Source organism: Gavialis gangeticus, unplaced genomic scaffold, assembly GCF_001723915.1.
Source record: "Gavialis gangeticus isolate Ggan-Ray unplaced genomic scaffold, GavGan_comp1, whole genome shotgun sequence".
NCBI classification, from domain to species: Eukaryota; Metazoa; Chordata; order Crocodylia; family Gavialidae; genus Gavialis; species Gavialis gangeticus.
In genome coordinates this window covers 65617319-65644461 of record NW_017728994.1, presented here as the reverse complement: position 1 = coordinate 65644461, position 27143 = coordinate 65617319, and the positions used below count along the sequence as shown (strand labels likewise).

Below are 27143 nucleotides of genomic sequence, written 5' to 3'. Positions count from 1 at the left end.
TTTTTTCCCCCCCCCCCCCCAAACTTCCTTTCGCCCTGTCTAGTGAGGACTCAGTTGTTTTGGAGAGGCGCTTACCCAGTGACGGAAGTGACGCTTCTTGTGTGCTGTACCTGCACTGCGATCCTCGGAGCCATGAGGAAATTGCTTGCGTTGGGGTTCTCAGTGAGGCAAGAAACATGGAAGTGTACGTGGGAGAAGAGTACTGCGGGACAAGCAGGGGAGAGCATGTCTGCACCGTCCAGGGCGGCAGGTCAGTGGCTTTGGGTCATGGGTTCTGTTTTCACTGTCTTTGTTATTAACTCCCTACAGTATGAAAACTGGACAGCTTAGGGGGTTGGGAATGAGATACCAGCAATTTAAGAGCCTGCTATAAATGTAGACTTTGACTGCTGACAGACATAGCAGGAAAAAATCCCTAGCACTTTACTGGAACAGGAACCACATCAGTTTGACTTAGCACACCAACGTCTGTATAGATCGCGCACTTCAGTGGAGCTTTTTTCGCGTTTTTATCTAATAGCTGATTGAATCGGCTATTAGATAAGAGTGCCAAAAAGCCCCTCTGAAGCACATGATCTATACAGATGCTAGGCCAGCCAGGTTAAACTGACACATTGCCCCTTCTGGGCATGTGCTGTGTTCAGTGCAGAGGCATGCTGAGCTGAAAATTAAGCACTATTTTTTTTTCTGCACCCCCATGTCTGTCAACAGTCTGTCTGGTGACCACCTTAATCCAAATCTGATATGTTGATAGCTGCCTCTGAAAACCCATTAGCATAATCTGCACCTTCTTGGCAGCCTCAGCAGAGGCTAAGAAATGAACGATCTCAAACGCCACACTTCTCTGGCCCTCTTGACGGCATCTTCAATCATTATCAAAGCAGTATGGTGGCTTGTACACCCACCGTCTGGTGCATGCTAAACAGAAGGAAGGCTGAGTGCCAGGACATTAGCTACTGCTTTCAGTGACTTAAAAAATTAATTCAGTACCATCTCCCAGAAGTCATTAAGCATCATTTAAAAAATTCTTTTAAATATGTCTGCAAAGAAAACATAAGATTAACATGTTTCTGTTCTATCAATTAGTTTTTTCTAGAGAGCAAATCTGTTTGTTTCATTGGTGGTTTGTAATAATCTCTCTATCTTCTCCCTCCCCATAATCCTATGTTCCTCAAACCAAGCTGATTTTCATTGTTAAGATAAGCACATTAAAAGATATGACACTTGGCTCTTTCCTTGTTATTAAATATATTAACTACCATTTCTGTGCTCTTATATAAAGCTTTTATGTAGTATTTTGCCACAGAGACTTCACAGCTCATTTATTTTATTTTTCTAGTAAAAGTGATGGGATTACTTTATACAAAAAGTATCTTAAATTGGAGTGTCCCACAGCCGCTTGTAGAATTAAGGTAGGAAGTTCCACAAAAATTGTCTTAATTCTTACTTTTTTTTTAATGTTTTATTTGAGTAATATTCCTTTTTTGCATTATCATCTATGTAAAATGAAAACAGATTTTTATAATTCTGTAGAGCAAGCATCTTAAATATAGATGGCTTCTAATTTTGGGATTCTCAATTCAGATCGACATCTCATACTTTAAGTTATTTGTATGTATGAAAAAAGTAATATGCTGTTAAAGAAACAGAATTGCTAACCAGAAAAAAATAGTGTACAGGCTGAATATACAAATCTGATCTTACAGGTGTATGCGTCATACCTTGACCTATGTGGAATCATATTAAAGTCAACAGGTCTAATCATGCTCTTGGGTTGTAACTGATTCTGCAGTTCATTTGCGCTCAAATTCTGTTGGAGTACTATTATTTCTAAGACTAAGTGCAGGATGAAACGCATTTAAAATAACACCCTGGTAGAAAAGAGAAGCTGATTTAACTTCCTAAATTGTATTACACTGAATGCACATTCCCAAAGGAAATGAATTTCAAAACCTAATTTTTCTAATTTTAAAAAATTGCTTTCTCTTTTTTGCAATAGCTGGTTTCTATTGGTGAAAAACAGACAGTACTCATCAGTAAAATTGTAGTAAAGGTGAGAAAAGCTTCTTCAAAACCAGCAGATTTTCCTTCACTAGGATCAAGCATAGATCTAAACAGAGTGCAAATGATAATGGAATCCATGGGGTCAAAGTTATCTCCAGGTGCTCAGCAGCTAATGGATATGGTTAAATGTCAGCAGAAGGTAAGTCACCATATCATTTTTATTTAGATTGACAAGAATTAGTTCAGAACTCCACATTCTGGGCCAATATTAATCGCATTCCAGACTCATTTAATTGAGTAAAGCTCCAACACAGACTTCTTGCCACTTTATACCCAAATAAGTTATAGGCCCAGTGAAAAAGCCTGGGGACATTTATGAGACTTGCGACACATCCTAATGATGGCTAAATCTAAACCTGACCTGGGACCAAAGGGTTCCAAAAGATGAAGATCGAACTCTAAGAATCCAGCACAGGGGTGGGCAAAATGCGGCCTGCAGGTCAGATGCAGCCCGCCAGGCCATTCCACCTGGCCTGCAGGACCCCTAAAAAAAAATTTAGAAAATTAATATTTATCTGCCCCTGGCTGCCTGTCATGTGGCCGTCAAAGGCTTGCCAAAACTCAGTAAGCGGCCCTCCGCCCAAAATAATTGCCCGCCCCGATCTAGCACCAAACTCTTTCCCATTAATTTTACACTTCATCTGTTTTCCCTCCATGTAACCATTAGCATTGCAGACAGTCCTTGCATCTGGTTTCCGTCCAAATAAAAAAGAGTATTGTTAGTATAATTTCTCTCATGGATATACTCCCCTACAGAGTAACATGCTCAGAATAAGGACCTAAAATGGTAAAAATCTGCTTCAAAAATGGCTCATCGGAAAAGAAATTGCTATCTAACCTTCTCAAAGTTCATGCATTCACTTTCACAGCTTCATTTTTTGTTTTGTTTAAATCTGGTAAATTTTATTTAGGTTTTCTTTTTTCTCTTGAAGGAAACTTCAAGTACACAACTTCCATTTTGATGAGACACTTAGCTCATTCATTCTCAGTAAATATTTTACATGGATAGCTGTGGGGAACGTTATAGTTACTTGACATGTTATAAGACGTTTAAAACTTTTGTGGGGGAGAACATATCTCTATGTACTTAATTAGTTTTATATTTATATGTTCTTATTTCTATCAGAACAGTTTGTCTCTTGGAGACAAACTCCAGTGTATCTTGGGAAACAAGAAACCTGTTTTTGGAGACATTGGTACAATAGGGGGATTGAACAATACATCTGCTTCAAGATCATTAGACGAGTCATCCAATGGACCCTGTCCTCTTAACAGTTATTTGCCAACTGAAACAGTTTCTGAAGATTTAAAAAGACAAGTTGACCTGAATGCACAGGGACCCAGCAGAAAGAATACCTCTGATCTTGGAGAACTTAAAAGGGCCCAGCAGAGCACTCTTCTTCCTGGGAGAGATTGTACAATCATGGGGTCTTCAATAATACCAGATAAAGCAAGTGAAGTCCTAAATATGCCTAGTTCTGGGCTGCTGCTTCCTTTTCTTCAGAATGTGTGTGGCCAAGTTAATCACCTTCGGTTAGAAGATGGGAATAAGCACTTTGAGAAGGGCACAACAGCTGAAGAAGAAGGCATTCAAAATGTCAGGTAAGTTGAGTCTTAAACACTTACTCAACTTCTAATAGCTTTTGGATTACTTGAAGAGCAGCTCCCTGAAGTAAGAAGTAAGAGTACTTCTTCAGTCTTGGTACCACAGCCCTCTGAGTCCATGCAGCTAAAGGCATAAGAGACTTGTTAACACCTATCATAGTAACATTTAACAAAGTACCAGTTTGAGTGCATTAAATGCAAACTCCTGTTTTCATATTTACCTACACCCATTTTCTTTTATTTTCTGGTAGATGTTGACATACTCCTATTATTCCTTTTCTTTGTTTTTTTTTTTTTCAGTTTTGTAAATGTTTTCTCCCTTAACCTGGATGTTTTTCCCTTTTCCTCCTCCCCATCTTGTGCTTCTTTCTGCTTTTTTCCCCTGTGCTTTATTTCTCCTGTGATATCTTCTCACCTACTTTATGCTTCCCTGTATTTTCAGACAGACGCTAGCCAAATAACTAAATCTGCTACTAGAGGTGCACCGATTATATTGGTTGCATACCAGATCAGCACTGATAAAAGGAAAACTAAGATGATCAGTTATTGGCTTTTTTGGGCCAGTGTAGCCAATGTTCACTGTTAAATATAATATGCCTTCTGTCTGGGGGCCCCTGAACACCACGTGCATGTGTACTGCCACATGCATGCATGTGGCCAGGAATGCAGCCAGGCAGTGTGGAGAGCAGCACCCTGCAAATAAGTCTGTAGAGGGGAGAGGGCATGGGGGTGGCGCAGATCAAGGCTCTCACAGTGAGGGAAGGAGTGGGGTAGGGGCTGAGGTTGGAGGCGCCTAGCCACAGCAGTGAGTGGGGCCTGGGGTAGGGAACACGACAGAGCTACAGGCAGCTCATCCAGGGGACGTGGCTCCCTGCCACTGTGTGCACCCTCTGACAGAGGCATGGGGGGGCATGTGCCCCCTCAGATTTGTGCGCAGGACAGATGCAGGCCGCCCACTGTGGGCTCAGGACTCTCAGCTCTGCTACCTTTCCCCCAGGAGCCCTGTGCCCCCTGCCCACCCAGCAACAGTGAGGACAGTGAGTTGTCCCTCCTGTTGCCAGGTGGGCAGGGGGCACATGGCTAGCACAGGGTTCCCTGGGCAAAGAAAGCAGAGCAGAGATTCCCAAGTCCTCAGCAGGCAGCCTGCATCCACCCTTGCCTCACTCGGCTCTGCTCCAGTTAAGGGTCCCTGTGCTTAATAGTGGTGGTAGTGGCACATGAATTACAGCTCATTCAATGACTATTTCAGGTGCACCCACCATCAATTTTAAGTGCCAGGATGCTTATCCACCTGCGGATCTGTTTCACTCCCAGCCCCAGGTCCCATTCACCGCCGTGGCTGGGCAGTGCCTCCTGCCCTACTACCTTCCTCACTGGGGACCTAGATCTGCCCCGCCACTTTTCCTCCCCACCCCACATCCCTTCCCCTCCACAGACTTAGCTGGAGGGAGCTGCTCTTCAAGCTGCCCAGCTCTATTCCCGTAAGTCAGTTACCAGATTGGTATTGGCTGATATGGCTGGTTAATTGGCTATTGGTATCGGCCAAGAAAATCTTTATCAGTACACCCCTATCTACTATCTAAAGACTAAATTAAATGATAAAGGGAGAAGGAGTGCTGGCCAGAAAGCTGTTTTCTTGGTACAAGCTGAACATCCAGCAGTGGGCTGCTATCAAACTGGAAGAGTGTAGGTTTCTTCAGGGGTCTGCTCTGGGCCCGACACTATAGAGAATTTCTAGTAAGGACATGGATAAAGGAACAGAGAATATGTTTTCTATCATTTGCAAATGTAATAAATTTAAAAGGTGGAAGGGATTGCAATCATTTTAAGACATGGTTAGAATTCAAGATGATTTGCAGTTTTCTAATGATCTCTAGTTTTGACAAATTGGAGAAACTACCTAAGATAAATAGAGTTCAGCTTAATAACAACAAATGCACAGTGTTATGCTTACCTAGGAATTTAAGTGCACTAATAGAAGACAAAGAATTGCTGATCTAGGTTAGACACTAGGAAAATCTTTCTAAATCTAAGACTAGTACAGTATCTAGGAAACCTGTGGAATCTCCATTACTGGAGTTGTTTTTTACATACAGGTTAGATAAACACCTATTACACATGGTTTCAATGCAGATTATGCTGCCTTGGAGCAGAGGGATGGACTAACTAAATGGCTTCATGAGGTCCCTTCTAGTCATGGTTTTTCTAGGTGTACCAAATTAGTTCAAGTTACGCCTATAAATAATATACACAACTTGTATATTATTTATACACACAAGGTGTGCTGGGCAAAATGAATCCAAACTTATTTCATAGAAGGCTTAAGAGTACTACTTGTATTTCTTAACCCAAATTTGAAAAACACAAACTGTCACATGTGGGTGTAGTTTTGAAGTTAGATTTTTTTTCCCCATGACTGTTCCTGCTGATTATTCATTCTAGGAAATCAGTTGCTAATTTAAAAATCCAGGGCTCTTTCTAGAGATACTAGAATCCCCATTTATGCGTGTTACCCACCATGATACCTAAAATTAATATCATACTTCTACTTATTTCCTACAGACTGGAGCAGCAGCCTATTTGTTCATATTTGGAAAAGATCATCTCCAAAAATATGGACCTGATGGAGAAAAAACTAATGGATTATATTGATCTGCGGATTCAGAACCTTCAGGAACATATAGATAATAAAATTGTTCTCTTAGTAGACTTGGTTCAGAACTCAAAATCAAACAAAGCCTCACAGGAACGCTATGACTCTGGAGAAGGGTTCTCAAATGGAGAGAGATAGTCTGTGAAAGATAGAAGACCTTAAAAATACTTCTCAAGGGCAACTTTTGTGATAAGCTTATTATTATAAATATGTAACTATAAAATATCTCGATGTTTTTTGTTTGCCTTTGTTACTGTAACGCTGCCCAGTATTGTACAAAACTGTTGTTGTTGTTGTTATTATTATTATTATTATTATTATTATTATTATTATAAAAGATCTAATCGTTAAGAATATCAGTATTTTTTCATAATTGTAAGAATTGTGTACATCTTTTTTTGGCTTATTTATTTAAAAAGTATTGTTAAATACCACCTCTTTGTCAGCCTCGGCATGAATTATAAAAGATGCACTCCAAATAAAACGAGTTGCATCTTTTCTATTTATGTTTACTTGAATTGTCCTTTTTTTGTGTGTTTTTTAATCTTGTAGTAATACGTTTCCACTGAGATTTCTGAGTTTTGTTCTATTGCCTTTGCTTGTTATAGTTTCTTGGGCTGAGCTCTACAGTAGGAATGAGTCACTTGGCTCCTGCGCTAGAATCCACCGCTCTGTGTTAATTGTCTGGGCTCTGTAATCGGTGTATTGAGGAAGGTAGGCAGCTTAAGAATGGAATCCATAACAACCAACATGCTTGGCCTTCAGAAGCTAATAGGAATTTCTGAAGACTAGGGGTGTCTTAACTCATATAATTCCTTTTGCCTAGGCCCTGGAGAGGCACGTGATTCAGTGCTTTTCTACCACCTGCTGCTTTTTATCCTGTGAGCTTCAAGCTTGGAATCTTTTTTTCACTGTTTCTTAAAGAAACAGAACTGAGTCACCCTTCTCAAAACACAGAAGGAAATGGTGCTACTCTGTCCTCTTGCTTTCTGTAGCAGTTTAGTGGTTAGAGCACTAGGGGGAGGAGATTTATAGTTCCAGTCTCTCTCCTCTAAAGTAGTTCAAAGCCCTATCTCCCTCCTTTCATTAGAGGTGTAATTACTATGCTATGAAGTGAGAGGAACTCTCAAGGCCTCCTGTGGAAGCTGTTCACTTAAAGACTTAGGCTAGAGACAGGATGGTTGCTCCTATGCAACCTACTGTTGAGGTGCTCCCTGTGGATGGAAAAATATCCAATTTATGAATTTGTTACTTTCCATAGTGCTCTGTTACAGCAAATATGGATGCTTGAAGTGGGGACCACCAAAGTACCAGAATCAATCCATTTCATGTGTGGACTGCTGCATTTTGGCAACGCTGGGCCAGGGGAATATTTTTATCAAAGATCGTCACTCTAGTGTGTCATAAGTGTAAGTTCTACAAAGTGGGCAGTGCACAGGTAAATTTAAATCCTTCCTTGCTGTGTCAGACTGAAGATTGTGCTTTGTCTGGAGACACCTGTTTCATTTTCTGTTTTTCTATTTGTTACTCTGGAATTTTGGGAGAATAAAGAAAGGCTACAATTCCAGAGGGTGTCTAATGCCCTGGGGTAGACTTACAGCTGTTCTATGTACGCTGTTCTTGAAAACAGGAAAAGGTCAAATGTTTTTCTAAAGTGTTACTTCCTTTTCCATTTCTCATAATGGTAATTTTGGGCATTTTTACACGTGCTCCAGGGTGGGGGGACATTTTAATTAAACAGCTTTTGGGAGCTGCTTTAATTAAAATGCTTGCAGCATCTCATATATTCAGCATCCCATGTTTCAAAATGGCAGTGGGGGCTATAGTTAACAAGCTTTCCTTGTTAACTGCTGCTAACAAGCTTTACTGCTGCCATTTTGAAATGTGGGGGTGAATGCATGAGATGCTGGAGCATTTGGATTAGAAAGCTCCGGCAGACTCGAATATACATGTGTATAGGTGCTTTTTATTAATTAAAGTTCCAGATTCACTAAGTTTGCAGTAAATTTTAAGAGGGTCAGAAATAATAATACAGCAGAAGTTCTTACCTACACTGTGTGCTAGTTTCTTTCTACCTCTTAAATATTTTGATTCCCATCTATCTGACAGCATGTAGAAGAAAAACAGACAAGACTGACTGATTTACAGACAGTTTGATTTAACGGTATTATGTTAAGATAGCAAAAATGTATTATGTTAAGATAGTAAAAATGTTTTAAAGTATGTACAAACACCTATAGACGTATAAGTAGGAAAAAAATGTTCAGAGCTTGCATGGATCCTTCACATATTTGCTCCCACATACTCCTCTTTTTCTACTATACCTAATATTCTCTCCTATGGCAGAAAAAAACATGTTCCTTGAAGGTTTACAGGTCCAGGTAGTCAGATCCACAAGAGGATAATTCACAAAAAATGTCTTAGTAAGTCACCCTTCTGCTTAAAACCAGGAACTTTAGTTCTAGCATCTCAAGAAAATGCAGGAGGTAGAGTGAAGCTCTAGACGGGGACCTTTCTTCCTGAAAGATGTACCCTAAGCATTTTGGGCTTTGTAGCTCAAATCTAAACATCTACTCAGAGGAGCATCTACATGTGCAATTAGTGTACATAAATAAATGTTGAAGCTTATGTTCTAAAGTTTTTTACTGCTGGGCACGCTGTTTGAATGTGTGCCTGGGAGCAAATAAATCCAGAGTGTAGCTCTGGAGTGTATTCATGTGCAGCACATGGAGCCCAGTCAGAGCAGCCCCAGCTGGCAGGGGGCTTGCTTGCCAGCCTAGGGCTGCTACAACCAGGCTCAATGTACTATGGGAGGAGGGAGGCTGGCTGGGAGACAAAGGTGCTCCTGTGCAGGGCTAGCACCCTTGTACCCCAGCCAGCTGGTAAATGTCTATGGCTGTGTCCAGGGACCAAAAAAAAACCACCCCTACCCTGCAAGGTAGCAGCATGGGAAATGCCTAAATATCTGGTGTGTGGTGCTGCAGGTGGGTCTGCGGTGCTACATACTGCACAGTTTGTATTAGTAAATACAAGTACTACCTTGCTGTAGAGTTATTAATTTGTGTGCCCTAATAGGTGTAGATGCTGAGCTGTTTACTGTGCAGTTCATTAGGCAATTAGATGATTAGATGTGGCCAGAAATAGGCAGTAATAAAATGCAGATTTAATGAATTCTGTGCAAGAAACATCAGTAAATAGGCAGCTTGATTCTACTGCGATGTCTAAATGGTCCTAAGACTTACTACTATGTAGAGTATATTCAGATGCTACCACTGGAACAATTCAAAGTGTGATGATTATTTAGCACTGAATATTTTCTTGGTGACCACTAACACACCTGAATAAAAGTTAACAATACACTTCTCTCCACACTGCACTATTATGGCCAATATGGGCACCTGCTAATAGCCCTGTAGTTTCTCGTATTTGTATTCTGATTGGCATTTGATGTAACGTTTCACTATGACAGCTGCCAAGATAACATTTGTAGCCAATAACACAAATGAAAAGGTATATAAACTGTTTTGCTGCAGGTTCTGGGTTTTTCCAGGATGTGCTTCAGACAGAGACTCTACAGAAAACAAAACAAAAAATGGTTGAAGTCAGTGGAAAAATTATCCAGTGCTTGAAGGAAATGCATTATACATTTTTTATCACATATTTTGATGCCTCAGTGGTGCCTTGGAATAGATTGCATGTATTGACCTTGTTGCAATGAGTTGCACTTGTGTTTTTTCATTTAAAAGCAAAAATAAACACAGAAAAACCTTTGTTATTTATTTCTCAGCAAGGTTACTCAACTACACTAGGCTTTCTAGCATTGCTCTGTCTCCATTTCTCTTGTTTCTCAATAGCTATGGTTTGTCTTTTTTGAAAAAAACCCCAAAACAGTTATTTAAAATTAGCTGTTGTTGATGTGTCACATTTGTCCTTTAAGGAGTGGTTCCCAGTAAGACTTAATATGTTATGTAATACTCATATAGTAACTGCATATTATGAATGAATGCTTGTGTCATTTCTTCTGTTAATGGTTTTAAGAGGAATGTTTAACATGGTATATCTGAAAAGCTAAGGTAAGATTATGGTACTAACTAATGCAACATTATATTAATGTTCTTCAGAAGGGTTTTGTGAGGATTTTTTAGTGTTTATTCAGTGCTTTAAAATCCTCTGCTTTCTTTGGGGCTGAAACAGTTGACAGTTCCTAATATATGGGGGGCCAATAGTCACCCACAGAAATAAACAGCAACAGGATTGAGTATATTGTAAATGCTGCTGGAATAAAAATAGAATAGTTATTATAATAATGTAAAGCACATATTCATATTACTATTCCTTTGTCAACAAGCCTAATGATTAACATATGGGATAAGGAGATCTAGACTTGGAAAGCATGTAGTATTTTTTAAATTTAAAATTTCCACATGAAAAGCTGGAGCCAAACATATAGCATAGGCTACTGTTGTGCCAAGCTTCCTAAAAATATCTCTTTCATGGTTTTAAACTGACCTACATTTGCCTCTCAGTACTAGTCCTGTCTCTGAAAAACAGTTTTGCCTTACTGTGTGTTCATTTTGTATGATAGATACATGTCAATGAGTCACACATAATCCATAAAATATACAGCTTCAATTAAAAGTTCTTTCTGTTGTTGTATTGGTTCCTCTACCCGCCTCCCCCCACAAGTTCCTATCCTTAGTAGTCTCTATTTTATGTGTTGTTCAAGATTTAACCTACCTTGGATTCAATAATATATGATTCTGATTGTAAACATTAAACGCTTTTCTGTAGAAATTGAACACTAATTTATGTGAGTAGAGTACTAGATGTAATGAAAATTATAGCAAAGATTAGATCTGAAATGTATAGTGTGTTGTTTGTTTGGTTTTTTTAATCTACACACTTTTTCAGGCAATGAGAGGCACGCAAACAGTCATTCTGTCTAAGAACGGTGTCTTGGTAATCATGATTTGATTTGAATATCTCAAGTCTTATTTTTGCATTGATAGCTCACCAGTGCTCCTTGTGGTGAGATCTAGTGTCTACCTAAGTACTCAGATGATCTATTTCTTTTTTCTTTAATGGTCATTGCTTGCAAGTCTTATACTGAAAGATAAGCCAATCTCTCAATTTTGAAAAGTACCTGTGAGCTTTTTCAAAACACAAATGAAATACTTCGTTCATCAAATCCTTTCCATCCTGATTCTATTCTCACTCTAATTTCACACTAATATGATTCAACTCACTTCAGCAGCATTACTCCTGATTTCTACCACGTGACAGCAACACACTGTCCTCAGTTTACATATCATGCTTACCTAAGTGATCTACAGAACTGCGATCTCGTTTCAGGCGGATGGGTCCAATCACGGCATTCGCTTTCCATTTGTATGAAGAAATATCTCTTTTCTGTCTAGGCGCACAGCCTTGAGTACAGCGAGAATTACTGTCATTGCTGTCACAAATTAAAACTTGACATTGGAGGTACACTGAAGCATGGTTTCTCAGGAACTTAAAGGCATTAAATTTGAATCTGCCATAGTGCTGAAGCAGTGGGTAGTTCATATAAGTATCGTCCTTAATACACCTGTAATACAATTTGCAGTTCTGTTTAAAGTGATCTACAGCAGGGGTCAGCAACCTGGATGAATCTAGCTGGCTGGATGAGTCTAGCTGGCAAAGAGTTTTTATCTGGCCTGCCAGGCATGACAAAATGATATTGTTTTCCCCCATGCAAATGCTGGACTATCTAGCAAGTGCTACCTCCAGCCTGCTGTTACTAAAAGGTTGTCAACCCCTGATTTACAGCAGTGTATAATCCATTTAATTAGCATGCTTAGCTGTATCAGGCCGTTAAACTAGGGTCTTCTTCCACCTACTGCTGATGTATAATTTCTTGATCTACCCCACAGAAGGCATGGAACCCTGATTCCTGTTTTTGTGAACAATACAGGAATGTTTTTGAAGTGGAGGTTTCAGGTAAAAATCAACTGAAGAAAATACATGGAGGATCTCAGAAATATAATTTACAGAAATTCAATTTTGGCCTGATTATATCCCATAATGACCCTTACAAAGGGAAATAGTTTGATGCAATTATAAAAACAATTGCAATACTATTTTACACATACAGCATGCCTATTTGTACATCTTAGTAAACAAATTATAATTTAATTTAGCTTCTTACCCATTTTGGATTAAGGCATATGTGGGTGATCCAAAATCAAGGTTGGGGGATGCCACACAGGTATCAACAAACACCAGAAGATCTGCATCGGTGGACTGAAGACTAACTTGAACAAAGAGGGTTTTGTTCAAATCTGTGTAATATGGAGAGTCCAGTATGGGCCTGGCAAATAAATTTGATTCATACAATGACATGCTAACGTTGTATCTACCAAGAGCACTTGAGTTTTGTATTATACCATCTTCCGATGCATAGAAAATTTCAACTGTTGAATTATTTTCTATTTCACACTTCACAAAAATCTGCAGGTTTTTTTGATGAGTGATGATCTCACCAGTTTGTGACGCTGCGATGAGGTTGGTGTAAGTAATTTTATTACCTTCCTTCTGCAAAAGAAAATACATAGAAAGCATTAGTATAAGCCATGCAGGTGTGCAAAAATATAACAGCTAGGAATTGTGGCACGGGTCGCAGCAGCAGCAGGGGCTGGGAGTGGTGGTGGCTGCCATTCCTGCACACCCTTTAAATGGGCACTTGGGACTGGTGCCCCCGTTACCTAGCCCTGCAGGTGTTAGCTACAAAACTAACAGAAAAATATGTCTTTCTTCCAGGTCTCAATACTTCGAAAAAGCATTGTAAACCAACATACAAGATAACTAGCAGCAAACCTACCATGTCTCAGAAATGAGGAACTGACCCCTAAAGGAAAACAGTTAAAGAATACCCCCAACCTTATCCTCAAACAGTATCTTTCTCAGAACCATCAACATGCGAATGACCCTCAGCTAACTGATGGAGAATCCCCAAATTCTGGGTCTTTGTCCTGCCGGAATACATACTGGCTGCAATGAGTGTTTAACACTCCCATTGCCTAATATAGTGTCATCACTGGAAATACAGACTAAAGGCAGAATCAAACACTGTCTTAGTAGTCATGGACACAGCTGAGCTCAGTCCTGGCTGAGATGGGACCTTAGTTTGGTTCCCAGGTCAGTTGTAGAGGGAAGAGTGGTTCTGCCTATTTCCAGTCTGAAAACCTGTAATCAGGTATCCAGCAAAGTAAATATATCATGAGCCTTTTTACACATACTTTCAGAAATGGTCACTTATTTTCTTTACCATTTTAACTGTTCCACAGCTGGTTAGTGGGAAGGAAAATATCACTGGGCTTGTTGAAATTGGTCTGCAAGTTGGATCATTCAACTGTAAATTATTTTCACTGTAGCCAAGTGAAACCAGGTAAGTGTCACTTAGAACAACTGTCATGATGTCTGAAGAACAAGTAAGGGATGCTGAGAAAACAAAGAACAAAGGAAGTTAATGTAGAATTGCTTTATATGTCTCTCAGTAGTTCATATGTGTTGACCTGAAATATCTCTTCTTTGGCAGAGGACAATCTGAAACTTTCCCTGCCTCTTGAGCAACAGCCTGCAACCCATCATTTCAAATTTCATGGTTTTAAGAAGTCCAGGACCGAAGTCAGGCATTTGCCCACAGAGGAAAGAGGCGAAGGGAACTCCTTTTTTTCCTCACCCACCCATGCATCCATGTAAGAGGCAGCCAGTTGGACTAGCATTGTTTTCAGAGCTCCAGGCAGCAGAAGGATTTGATGGTGAGCCAGAAGTCTATCAATGGACCCAGCTCCCCTTGCACTCACCACCAACAGCAGAGCAGCTCTAATGGACCAAATACATCATCTGTAGAAAAAGTGAGGACAGCAAAGGCAGTAAGCTAGAGTATTTGTTATTCTTCTGTTGCCCACAGTCCTAATGCCTCCAGGAACCACGTATGTGAATTCTGCTCCTTTCCCTTTCTAAAGAGCAAAGCACCTGCACATGTAGAAGATTAGGTCTTATAGAACTTTCTCCAATATGTATCAGAGGTTCTATTAAAACCAGGATTTATCAGGCTAACTTCTCCCATTATTGCAGAGGTGTTTAGTTGGCAGCAGGGCATTTGCAGCTGTAAGATTTTGTATAGGAAGGAATCTAACATTAGATCATAAATTTCAAATAAGTCATAGAGTATCTATTCTGAAGTCACCTCCTCTCCTGTACCAGGGAACAAACCTAGCACCATATTTTTTATATAACACAAATATGAACTTTACACCCTTGAGATGAGTGTCAGGCAGCAGGGCCAAAATCCCTAAAATAACATAAGGTAGAGTCATGAGAGATGTGTATTTGCATTTCAAGGAGATGTACAAAATGGGCACAAGGTGCACAAAAGAAAATGGGACTTACTGTTGGGCTTAGGATTTGGCAGGGGAATACTGGTGTAGTGCACAGAAAACCCTCTGTAAGAATTGGCATAATCTGTAGACAGTGCAATAGTCATAGTATTTGAAGTAGATTCGAATGTGGGCCGGCTGCGACCACAGACTTGTCCAATTAAACCAGACTTTGTGGAGGGGCCGTCGTAGATTGCAAGAAAATCAAATTTGCAGTTCGGATCTAGTTCTAGGCTGTATACACAGAGAATAATAATATTAATAATCATAATGAGTTTTAATAATATTACGAAGACAGGATAGAGAATACTGTACAAAGGAAAATGTATCTAAAGAATACCAATCAAGTGAAGTAGAAGAATTCTCAGTTACGTACGTCTTTCCTTCATCAAGTCTCTAAAATGTTATTTATACTAAGCTTATAATTGCTACTACAGGTACTAAGTGTACCAGTCCCTAGTAGAAATATAGGTCACCTGTGTAAATGGAGTTTTAAATTTGTGCAGGTGAATCAGTGGAGCTAGGGTTTTGAATTGCTTTTTCTGCACCAGTGTGGCTACACTGGTTACTAAAAACCTTAACATTGATGAGGCCTGAGCTATATTCAATGCATTTCCTCCACCGGCTCTTAAAGACTCCTACCAGTATTAGATACTGAAGAAAACCATACGACAGCACTAAGATAATGTATAACATTTTTGGAAAATTATTGTAATATAGTCTAATACTTGCATCATGGCGACTTTTGTTTAAAGGTGCTACGACGACCTAAACCTCTGCAAACACTTGTTGCTTCCTGATGATAAAAATGATGATTTTTAACAGAATGACAAAGAAGTCACTAGCTGTACACAGCAGCTACTTACAATAGGTCAGTAAATGTTAAATTTATCTTTGAGTTTTCTGCTGTTTGTATGTGCCAGACGCAGTATGTGAACTCTGGATAAGGTTTGGGGTAGTTGGGGCTGGTCAACGTTCCTTCAGGACTTGTAAGAAGACCCCCACAGTCTTCAGTTTCTGAAAAGAAGGAATGGATAGAAAAGCTAGTAATGAACAGAAATCAAAACCTAGGGCACAACAGGAATTAACTGTATTATTTCAGGGAATCCTACTTTCAAGGTCGAAGCACCTGTTCAGGTATTATGCATGCAGGCTGCTACATACTCAGGTTTGATGTCAGTTTTAAACTGCTGTTAGGACGTTATCACTTAAGAGCCAAAAGCTTTTAATGAAAATAATATTCAGTGAGGAGACCAATTCATTAATGGAAAAGAGTTCTCTTTTATGCATCAATGCATATTTTTATTAAGCTGAGGTCTACTGCAAAGTACTTGGTTTAGTTTTATCCTGTTTCCATATGAGCTTTGTTGATATTGACTTTATAGTATTAAAGTGAAAAGGATCCAGGGTATGTAAGAACAAAATGTCATTGAGGACAGACTGTGATGTAGGGCACAGTTCTAGGGAAAGGATAATAAAATGCACGCACCCTATCATAAGAGGAGATTGGGGAGACACTGGCCACATACACATGTTCATATCTTGTGGTGGAAAATTTCCACCACTCAAAATCCTTCTCCAGGAGAGGGAGCAGGCATTCAGGCTGAAATGGCCCCCTCGCTCCTGCTCCTTGTGTTTCCTGCAACTGGGTTGATCTTTGTCTGGGAAAACCTGCTATTCTTATGCTGGCGACTCTGGTATGAGAAGCCAAAGTAGTTGCAGTCAGGTTATTTTTGTTCCAGCACGGTCAATTTTGTGCCAGAATTAAAAGATGGAGTGTCTGCACACCCGTGGTTTCTACTGGGAGAGCTGTGATTCTCCTGGTAGCAACTAAACATCTGTACATGGCCACTACCTCAAAGAAATGTAACAGTCGACTTGGACATGTTCTATGCTCAAGATCATGTATGGACCTGAAGAGAAGACTTCTGAAGTTGAAGGTTTTTTATTTTGCAGACAATGAAATATCAAAATCCAAAATACAAGCTGCAAATGGAAATGAAGTATACATTTTTAACATGGATAGCTAAGCCCTAAAACAATTTGCCTAAAGATGAAGTGCATTTTCTGGAAAAGAAAATTACTAAAGTCTTAATCCAGCACCAAAGAATCAAAGGAAATTTGACCACTGATGTGATGAAAGCAGGGTCAAGCCCTTAAACAAGACAACATTTCTTTCTAAAAGATATTCTCTGGTTCAACTTGAAATTATGGCTTAATGCTAGAATTCATGTGGTAAATTAGCAAGACAGGGACATACGATACTTCCTTTTGCTAATTTTAAGAGATCTTACATCAGGACAACTCTTGGTGGGCTGAGGAAATCTGGACATGATTCCATTGTGATCCCATGAATATGTTTCACGGCATCAGCCCAACATTTTGGAGTAAAGCAGAACATTATTATGATAACAGGCAGCATTAAGACAGTGCTACTTCGACTGCTTTTCATACGACTTACTTGAGCCTGCTGGAAAGAAATAATAGAATGCAAAGATGCTCCGTTTAAGGTCCATGGAATCTGTTGTAACTTGAAAAGATAAACTGTTTGAAGAGGATTCAAATACTGGAACTGAGTCAATATTACTGCATACTTGTCCTAGCAGAGGTGAATTACTTGTGGGGCCATCGTACACTTTAATATTTTCCATTTCACAACTTGCATAAGGGTCAAGCCTGTTAAAACACACACAAATAAATAAGTAGAAGCCTCAGCATAACATTGATTCCATAAGCAATTTTGTGACAACAAAGACAATGATGTTCAGAGACAGGAGAGGCCTAACTCTAGCACTGAATATTCTGAAATTATTGCGTTAGGCTCATTACATATTTAAAAGAATTCTTCTCTATAATTATTCAAATGAAATGGAGCAAAGTACTAGGATGGTATTGAGAACAATTACTTACTGAAAATAGGAGAAAATGAGCCGGATGACTGTTTTCTGATCTCTGTATTTTCCAGGTACATTTTTCATTTGAATACAGATCAATTGGAAATGCTTTTCTCTCTTCCCCAAGACTGGCGCCACACCCAGCTGCATTCAGGAACAAAAAAAAAGAAAAACACAGCATGTATGGAGTTATCTTGTTTTGAAATTAGAGACCCTGCACTATACAATGCCACAGTTGTCTAAACCTCTTGACCTCTATAAACTCAGAGCAAAGACCATGATCAAGTTCTCAGGCAATTTCTCTTGAACACGCTGGAAGAATTAGATAATGCCTCCATTGAGAAGTTGTGTATGCACCAGACATGTAGCAGTCATGTCACAAAGACTAATCCAAAGCTTCCCAAAGACAATGGGGAGGTGTCTTTTGTGTCCAAGTGATTTCTCTGCTATCCTAAAGTGCCTATTTGCCATTTTGTGTGTAAAATGCTGATCCCAGAACTAGGTCTCCAAATTGACAATCCAATGGCTATCGTTGCGATTCTAACTGACCAAAGCACTTCACTTTAGATACCAATTCAAACCATCACTCTGAGCCCCTTACTTCAGGGAGTTTTACAGCTGAAGTATAGGTTTCCACTACTTGAATACAATACTCATATTAATATATAAAGCCCGATATCTAAAAATAAAACTAATCTGAAATTGGATTTTCTTGGGAGAGAGAGGCTTACAGCTATAGGCAACAATAAGTTTGGTTTGTTTCATTGATTATTTACAATTGAAACCTATAACAAAAAAACCAAATATCTATTAATGAGCAGCTAACTCAGATCACTAATAGCATAGGAAAACAGGGAAATTTTTTTTTTCTTAAATACAGATTAAACAAATATCATTTAACATCTAGCCAAGATTTGCAAGCTAAAATTTCTGAAGCATTTTAAGCAAAAGAGGATTTAAAAATGTTATCCATTTTAGTTTTTCATACCTTGCAAGTCTAGAGAGTTATTTTTAGCAAGAGATGAAGCAATTAATAGAAGCAAGAGAATGAATTGGCTGACCGCCTTCATTTTGAGAACGCTGGTAAGAATATGACCTGGTTGCTAACTCTTTATATACCGTCTTCCATTTCGTAACTGTTCTGTTGCATATAATCATCATGTTGTAGCTTTATGTACTTTTTATTTCCTTCAAATATAAGCAGTAGATACCAATGTGAAAGTAACAGGTGTCCTGAACTTTTTGTGCATTGTGGCATGGTTACTGATGAGGCTATGTATATTTGCTATTCAAAACCCAAGATGTTCAGATATAGTGACTTTTTTACGTAAGCAAATTATAATATTGGCCACAATTTTATTGGTATTCGGTCCTGGGTTCATTGAAGTTAAAAAGCATCTTTCCATTGTCCTTGGTAAGCACTGGACTGGGCTTTGTGACATTAATGTTACAAGCCTGATGTGTACACGACTTCTCTATGGAGGCATTATCTAATTCTTCCAACACGTTCAAGAGAAATTATCTGAGAACTTGATAATGGTCTTTGACATAAGTTCATAGAGGCCAAGAGGTTTAGACAAATGCACCATTTCCTTCCAGTTGGCTGTTTTTGTTACTGCACGGGAAGAGTATTTCTCCAGAAATTTTCAGAGTGCAGGAAATCTTACTTGACCAGAGACAATTTTGCGAATAAAGATGTTTCTGTCACTTTCCATTTGCAACTATCTTAACTGTGTATCTGAATGTCATTGACAGGGAGGGAGCTGCAAATTACATAAAGTTCTTTGTATTAATACAGGTAGGATTGTCTTATTTTTGTTGCACTATCATTGTCATAAAAACATGAAAAGCTAAAGCTCTGATCCTGCAACAATACCAAACTCCTTAGCCTACATCAGGCCTCAGATAACCAGAAGTAACTCACAAAAACAGTAAGTACAAATGAAACTACTCTGTTGAGACTAAGTTCAGTGTTGCATTACTCAGTTTACCTGAAGTCTTGCTGAGAAACACAGTGGCAATGAGGAGGTTCCCGGGATCATGAAAGAGTATGTCTTGGACCAAACTAAAAGGAGACCAGGGACAGTACAATTTTTGAAGGTCTTTCTTCTAGGTAGGCTTGGAACTACACACAAAGGCAATATGGGAAACTTCACTGAGCAGTATATGGTGCGTTTTTTTTAGAGGATACTGGAGCAGATTCAGGCCTGCTGGCACTGAACCTTGATGGAGTGCAGGCCATTAATGTTTTCTCCCTTACCAAGCTGTGAGAGCACCTTCAGCCCTGGCACAGTCTATGAGGTCTTCCATAATTCACACCTGAAGCACCACACACTTCAAAGGGGGCAAGAGCACTACAGGAGGTAGATGGAGAATAATAGGAATCCACGGTTCATGCCTTAGCCTGATTTCAAATAGTCCAAAGATAACCATAAGATAACTGAGATTTCAGAGGGTTTACAAAGTTTTGATCACATGTCGCATCACTGTTCAGACCATATCAGATGGAATATTTCTTTTGAATTTCAATGTCTCCATAGGTCAGGTAGCCCCGCTCGTTGATTGGCCAGCTGCGATATGGGTTGTAGATGCTGGGGTAGGCAGGCTTTGTTTGCTGGATGTGTTTGAACATGGCCTGTCCTTGGACAGGCTTCGTCTGGGGCAGGTAACATAGCTTGTCCAGCTGTTGACCTGGCCAGAATCTATTGTTTTCAGTCTTGCAGTAACGGGTAGATGTCACTGGCAGTTGTCTGCAAAACAAAATACGGTCAGTCATCAACTACAGATTTAGCTAATGCCTTTCACTTAACCAAATCAAACTGCTACCCAGAGACCTGAGGAAGGATCCTGTGGTACCCAAAAGCTTATCTGTGATCTTCCCAATTACACAGTTCATCCAATAAGAGAGATCACCCACAAAAAGGCCTCACTTCTTTAATTTTTCCTGGATCATCATGGCCAGAACATCACCCCAAATTGTTGCTAGTCATTTTCCCTGCTTCTGTTCAATGGTGGGTGGAAGCTGGACAAAATTCATGTCACTTGTAGTCAGCAACTCCTAAGGCTTTCTGGGGCCCTACCTGCAGACAGCTTTGCTATGCTAACTCATGCAGATGCCCAGTGAAATTATTGTTACATAGATTTGTTAGATCCCAGTGAGAAGGTGCTCAGGAATATTCTACCATACGCTGCTTGCCTACCTTCCCTGAAGTCAGTCTTACCTTAGACCACTAATGGTCTGGACTTCACTGTAGACCCAAATATAATTTTGATGCCAAAATAGGGCTGCCCTTCTTTTCTGTAGTTTATTAACATGAGAAAAGCTAATCTGAAGAGCTATCAGTCTCAGGGGTTGTCACAGTGCTCATCATTATGGGATCGAAGCAAGAGGGCATTAAGAAAGGGAAAAGTATATGTTACCTTTCCAATCCGTTTCTCCTCAGCCCTGCATCTGATGCTCTGCTGGTTCTCAAGAGGTCCTTGGCTGTGTTGCCAGTCCCAGTCTGGATCTCAGGAAATCTTACCCTTTTTTCCTTCCTTCTAGAGCTCTTCTTAGTGGGACTGCAAAATTCAGAATAAAGTTAGAGCAAGCAAAGTGTCTTCTTTTTTTGAAAAAGCGGGTATCAGATAGTTTAGGCCCCAAGCTTAGGTTTTAAGAGTGCTTTATTTTTCAAAAAGTAAACACATGCAAATGGCACAATGAGGGTTTGACTCATCTCAACCGTTTCAAGGTCAAATCTGCTCAGTCTAATGGAAGGGTTATTGGGGCTAAGAGTGCAACTTGGGACTTGAGAAGACAGCTAGATCTGCGGGAGTTTCTGCATCTTTCTGCAAGAAATATCCTACACTTGGTTCCTGCGCTTGGCTCCTGAGGAGTTTTGTGGATAACAAGTCAGAACACAGTCCACAGACCAGGTCAGTCGTGACAAACTCAGTTCTAGAGATGGGTGGCATATGAGCACCCCAGCTATCTAAAACCTGGTCCCTTTTCTTGTCCCATATCAAGACCATCCATTCTCATGGAGCACCCATGAGGAAGACCCTTGAAGAAACCATTTGGAGGAGGATGAGTTCCAATTTCCTTCTAACCAGTATCTCCCTCCTTCCCTGCTAATATTATACATAGTGTGGTGCAAACCTTTGGAATTGCCAGTAAACTTCAGGTGTAATCCATACGGTTTCGTCGTCATCTTCCGTATCTGTATCATATGGTCTAGCCAAGAATGCAAAACGACAGTCATTTACAAATAAATGAACACACCATGATGTAAAGTTCAATCATTTCAACCATTTCAAGGCCAAATCTGCTCAGTCTAATGGAAGGGTTATTGGGGCTAAGAGTGCAACCCCAGAGTTGAGAGGATAGCTAGATCTGCGAGAGCTTCTGCATCTTCCACAGCAAGAAATATCTTGCAGGTGGCTCTTGAACAATTTTGTGAACAACAAGTCAGACCACAGTCCACAGACCAGGTCAGTTATGACAGACTCACAGTTGTACGGATAGGTGGCACATGAGCACCCCAGCTGTCTAAAATATGGTCCCTTTTCTTGTCCCATGCCAAGACCATCCATTCTCATAGAGCACCCATGATGAAGACCCTTGGAGAAACTACTGATGACTCTGAAACTCATGCTAAGCTTGGGCCTACTCACAAAAGTTCAAAGACAGAATAATAATGCAAACTGCATATTGCAAGAGGATGCGAGTTCATTGCTAGGCCATCTAAGAAGGAATAATGAAGTATCTCTTCCAGCTTATCTTGCTATATTCAGAATGATTTCACGCAGACTCTTAGTTGTCTGGTGTGTAACCATATGAAATTTCTATCCTTGATTAATTAGTATGGTAAATATTTCTTTTGCGACTAACTCTTGTTTATGTGCAGGAAGCGACATTATCCATATGTAATAGATGTCTCCTCCTGATTTAGTATGTTTTTCCTGGCTGTTAATCAGTTTCTTGATATGTTTCAAACTGGATAAACTCTTGTTACTGAAGAAGGTAACTCATTCAAATTAAAAATTTCTGATAACCAGTAATGAGCAGGATTTTCCTGTCAGTTACTGCTTGGGACTCTTTCTTGATTTACACAACTAAAAAATGCCTTGAAGATGAAACAGCAGACAGCGTGTGCGCTTCAAGAGTGAGAAATCTCTCTGACACCAGGTGCCCACGCGCCCAACTTACTTGAGAAGTTGAAGAGAAACAGACCACCTCTTCGTCACCTGTTTGGTGAGAAATCATTACCTTATGGGTAATTACTAGACTTTGATTTGGTTTGGGCTCACTTGACTTGATTTTAAATACTTGTAGTAAATAAAGCCTTTCTGTCACTTATCGAACGAGGTGTCGTGTCATCATCCCTGGGCTAGTTGGGAATCCTAGGTTTTTATTGCTAACAACTACTTTGAGGAAGGTGAGTTCCAACTTCCTTGTAGCTAATATCTCCCTCCTCTCCTGCCAATATGCTAACTGCTATTGCACAAACCTTTCTAGCACATATCTTTTAGATGACATCCACATGGCCTGAGCTTCATATTGTTTCATCTGTATATCTTCTAGGCTAGCCAAGAATGCAAAACAACAGTCATTTACAAACAAATGAACATACCATAGAATAAACAGCTCAGACTGGGGGCTCTTTGGGAAAACATGAATCTTTCTACAAGTTAATATGGTAGCAGGTGAATCTGTGAACCTCTGTTAATACCGATAATGGAAAATGGTGCATTGGGGAAGCATACTGAATATGTAAGTACATGGGCTAGACATCCTGTTCCAGGCAGGTTTCCACACTGCACACAACTCCATGCTGCCTAGGAAGAGTTGGCATCTGTGCAGCATTTTTCAGGTTCAAAGCACTGGACTAATGACCTATTACTCCCAGAAGGCAGGTGGGTATGTCACATTAGTTTTCATTTGCAATCTTGTGCAGTGACACTGATGTAACTGAGAGGAGAGAACAGTCCATGAACCATCATGATCTGCCCCTGGGAATGTCCAGGTGTTTCATACCAGCACATTCTCCCCCACCCTGTCGATCATCAGCTGCTATCTCATGTCTCACCAGAAGGGACAAAGAGAAGGGATTTAAAGATGACAGCAACAGTTTCTCCACTCTAGGGGCCCCCATATTTCTCTCGCTTGCATCCATGTGAATGGAGTAACTGCAGAGAAGTCACTGCAGGTGCACGGGGGTTAAACTAGTGCCCATGACAGGAGAATTGAGCATGCTGTTTGTAGGGCCTCCCCTTGGGCCATGAGGGCCAGCTGTGAAAATGTCATGGGAACCAACATGGCTTCTGGCTCTAGCATCCATATGCAGTAAGACAGAACCCAGGACCAACATTTTTCCCTGCTTCCCTAAACCTCCCAAATGTCTGTGAGCATCTTGTACCAGCACTGCTAAAAATGATTATACAGCCAGTTGCAGGGTCCATTCGTGTTCGGCATATTACATGCCAAGTACAACTTAGACAGGCTGTGCCCCCAGAGGGTCTTATAGTTGGAGAGACAGGGGCAGCAGAGGAATAAAGGCACAGAGGAACAAAGGGTTTGTCCCAGCTCCCACAGCTGAGCAGCCACAGGGCTTAGAAGAGAAGCCAGAGTAATGTGCAGACAAAATGTTTATAAGGCACCAGTGTAAACAGAGTAGTGGGCAGATGACATGAGCACCCTAACCTGGGGTAACTTCTCCCCAGGGCACCTGTTTTTTAAGACTACTAGAAGCTCCCCTGCCACCTTGTAGCTAAGTGCAGTAACAGCTGCGTGCTGTGGGAGCTTCTCTAGGATAGTTGCTCCTCTCTCTTGGATGGGGTTAACATAACTCTGCCTGGGGGATGTGCCTGCCTGTCCATGCCCCAAGCCTGCTGGTTCTTGCCTTCCTTCTAGATCCCATAGGTGCTGAGACTGTGTGCTATGATGACAGAGGATCTTAAAAAAAAGTGGGTCCATGCCAATGGCACAGTGAGAGTCTGACTTTACATCTCAACCATTTCAAGATGTCAGACCAACCTGGTGGCCTTCTACGACCAGGTCACCAAATCCTTAGATGCAGAGGTAGCAGTGGACATAGTCTTTCCGGACTTTTGGAAGGCCTTCGACACTGTCTCTCACCTCGTTCACATTAAAAAACTGGGGGACTGTAGTGTCAACACCTACACAGTCAGATGGGTCACCAACTGGCTGGAGGGCTGCACCCAGAGAGGGGTGGTGGACGGGTCATTTTCGACCTGGAGGGATGTGGGCAGTGGGGTCTCCCAGGGCTCAGTCCTCAGGCCTGCACTGTTCAACATCCTCATCGGTGCCTTGGACAAGGGGGTAAAAAGCACCCTGTTCAAATTTGCTGATGACACTAAGATGTGGGGGGATGTGGGCATGCTAGAAGGGAGGAATAGGCTGCAATTGGACCTAGACAGGTTACAGGGGTGGGCAGATGAGAATAGGATGGGATTCAACACTGACAAGTGCAAGGTGATGCACCTGGGGAGGAAGAACCAGCACCATACCTACAGGCTGGGGAACTCCCTTCTCATCAGTGCAGAGGCAGAAAAGGATCTTGGAGTCATCATTGATGCCAAGATGAACATGGGCCGGCAGTGTGGGGATGCAGTCAGGAAGGCCAACCGCACCTTGTCATGCATCCACAGATGCATCTCAAGCAGGTCCAAGGAGGTGATCCTCCCCCTCTGTGTGGCACTGGTCAGGCTGCAGCTGGAGTACTGCCTCCAGTTCTGGGTGCCGCGCTTCAGGGCGGATGTGGACAACATGGAGAGGGTCCAGAGGAGGGCCACTCGCATGATCAGGGGGCAGCAGGGCAGGCCCTACGAGGAGAGGCTACGGGACCTGAACCTGTTCAGCCTCCACAAGAGAAGGCTGAGGGGGGATCTAGTGGCCAGTTACAAACTAGTCAGAGGGGACCAGCAGGCATTGGGCGAGTCCCTGTTCCCCCGAGCACTACCAGGAGTGACTAGTAATAGCAGTCACAAGCTGGCAGAGGGTAGATTCAGACTAGACATCAGGAGGCGCTACTTCACGGTCAGGGCGGCTAGGATCTGGAACCAACTTCCAAGCGAAGTGGTGCTGGCTCCTACCCTGGGGGTCTTTAAGACAAGGCTTGACAATCACCTTGCTGGGGTCGTTTGACCCCAGTACTCTTTCCTGCCATGGCAGGGGGTCGGACTTGATGATCTGCTCAGGTCCCTTCCAACCCTACTAACTACAAAACTATGAAGATCAAACCTGCTGAGTCTAATGGAAGGGGCTAAGAGTGAAACCTGGAACTTGAGAGCTAGATCTGTGGGAACTTCTACATCTTCTGCAGCATATTCCTGCACTTGGCTCCTGAAGAGTTTTGTGGATAACAAGTCAGAACTTGTGACAGACTCACAGTTCTAGGGATGGGTGGCACATGAGCACCTCAGCTGTCTAAAACCTGGCCCCTTTTCATGTCCCATGTCAAGGCCATCCATTCTCATGGAGCACCCATGACAACAACCCTCAAAGAAACTACTTTGAAAAGGATGAGTTCCAATCCCCTTCTAGCCAGTATCTCCCTCCTTCCCTGCCAATATTTTACACTGTTACACAAACCTTTCTGGCTCATCTTGTTCAGATGAAATCCAGGCCTTCTGCTTCTCTTCTTGTTCCCTCTGTGTATCATATGGGCTAGCCAAGAATGCAAAACAACAACCATTTACAATTAAATGTATACACCATGCTATAAATTTCAGCAGTTCAGACTGGGGTCTATCAGAAAACCTTCATCTTCCTACAAGAGAATAGCTCCTCCCCAGGGCAGCTGTTTGCTAAGGATATTACAAGCTCCCCTGCCACCTTGCAGCAAGATGTAGTAACACCTGCCTGCCGTGGGAGCTTCTCTAGAAGAGCTACTCATCAGTCCAAAAGGGGGTTAGCATTACTCCATCTGGGACATATGTCTTCCTGTCCGCGCCCCACACCTCATGGCTCTTGTTCACCCCCACTACAGCCTGTAGCTGCTGGGGCTGCATGTTGCTATAAGAGTGATCTTAAAAAAACAACAAAGAAAACCTCTTTGAACAAACCCATATATTGCCTCCTCTTCCACTTTCCAGGAGCGTTTTAATACACCTCCGCCTGTCCAAGGGTGCACCTGGAAGGTTCCTCCACCAGGTATAGGGTTATAGTAAGCTCCTGGCTGCCGAATCTTTAACATGTGTTTTCCTTCTTTTATTATTCTGTCTCCTGGGTGCAGCAGGACTGTTAGGAAAAACACAGTCAAATCTCAGGGGTAGCAACAGTGTGGCCCACAATGTGCTGAGCAGGCTGGGGGAGGTACAGGAGGGCTAACATCAGTGCTTGGTGTCTGGTGCCGGGCAGGCAGACACTGTGAAAAAGCTCCTCCCTGCTAGCACTTTAGTCCGGATCTACAGCTCTCCTGCTCAGCCAAGTCCTGCCTCTCTCTGCCCAGGTCTGTGCAGCTCCTTCTTCCACCTGCAAAATTAGCACCTCTGAGTAATTTAAAA

General features: G+C 41.3%; 3 protein-coding genes across 3 annotated transcripts in view; 1 reads left to right on the top strand and 2 right to left on the bottom strand.

The window, feature by feature from the left end:
- Positions 1-6605, top strand: part of CUNH10orf88 (chromosome unknown C10orf88 homolog) — a 7785-nt gene extending 1180 nt beyond the window's left edge. Inside the window, exons 2-6 of the mRNA XM_019502950.1 lie at positions 44-250; positions 1340-1412; positions 2000-2203; positions 3191-3666; positions 6232-6605. Of these exons, the coding sequence (XP_019358495.1) occupies positions 44-250; positions 1340-1412; positions 2000-2203; positions 3191-3666; positions 6232-6460 (1189 nt within the window). The 3' untranslated portion in view covers positions 6461-6605. The remainder of the gene's footprint in view (positions 1-43; positions 251-1339; positions 1413-1999; positions 2204-3190; positions 3667-6231) is intronic.
- Positions 6606-9068: 2463 nt separating this feature from the next.
- The window catches only part of CUZD1 (CUB and zona pellucida like domains 1), a 161927-nt gene continuing 143852 nt past the window's right edge, over positions 9069-27143 (bottom strand). Inside the window, 16 exon segments of the mRNA XM_019502173.1 lie at positions 9069-9893; positions 11641-11909; positions 12510-12895; positions 13629-13801; positions 14756-14976; positions 15609-15759; positions 17204-17418; positions 17653-17679; positions 17681-17780; positions 18756-18824; positions 19628-19701; positions 21057-21197; positions 21775-21849; positions 23126-23200; positions 26230-26304; positions 26703-26877. Of these exon segments, the coding sequence (XP_019357718.1) occupies positions 9724-9893; positions 11641-11909; positions 12510-12895; positions 13629-13801; positions 14756-14976; positions 15609-15759; positions 17204-17418; positions 17653-17679; positions 17681-17780; positions 18756-18824; positions 19628-19701; positions 21057-21197; positions 21775-21849; positions 23126-23200; positions 26230-26304; positions 26703-26877 (2396 nt within the window). The 3' untranslated portion in view covers positions 9069-9723.
- EFCAB12 (EF-hand calcium binding domain 12) overlaps positions 19634-27143 on the bottom strand; it is a 20689-nt gene continuing 13179 nt past the window's right edge. The window contains exons 6-11 of the mRNA XM_019502949.1: positions 26703-26877; positions 26230-26304; positions 23126-23200; positions 21775-21849; positions 21057-21197; positions 19634-20386 (exon numbers count right to left, since the gene is read on the bottom strand). Coding sequence (XP_019358494.1) covers positions 20137-20386; positions 21057-21197; positions 21775-21849; positions 23126-23200; positions 26230-26304; positions 26703-26877 — 791 coding nt within the window. The 3' untranslated portion in view covers positions 19634-20136. The remainder of the gene's footprint in view (positions 20387-21056; positions 21198-21774; positions 21850-23125; positions 23201-26229; positions 26305-26702; positions 26878-27143) is intronic.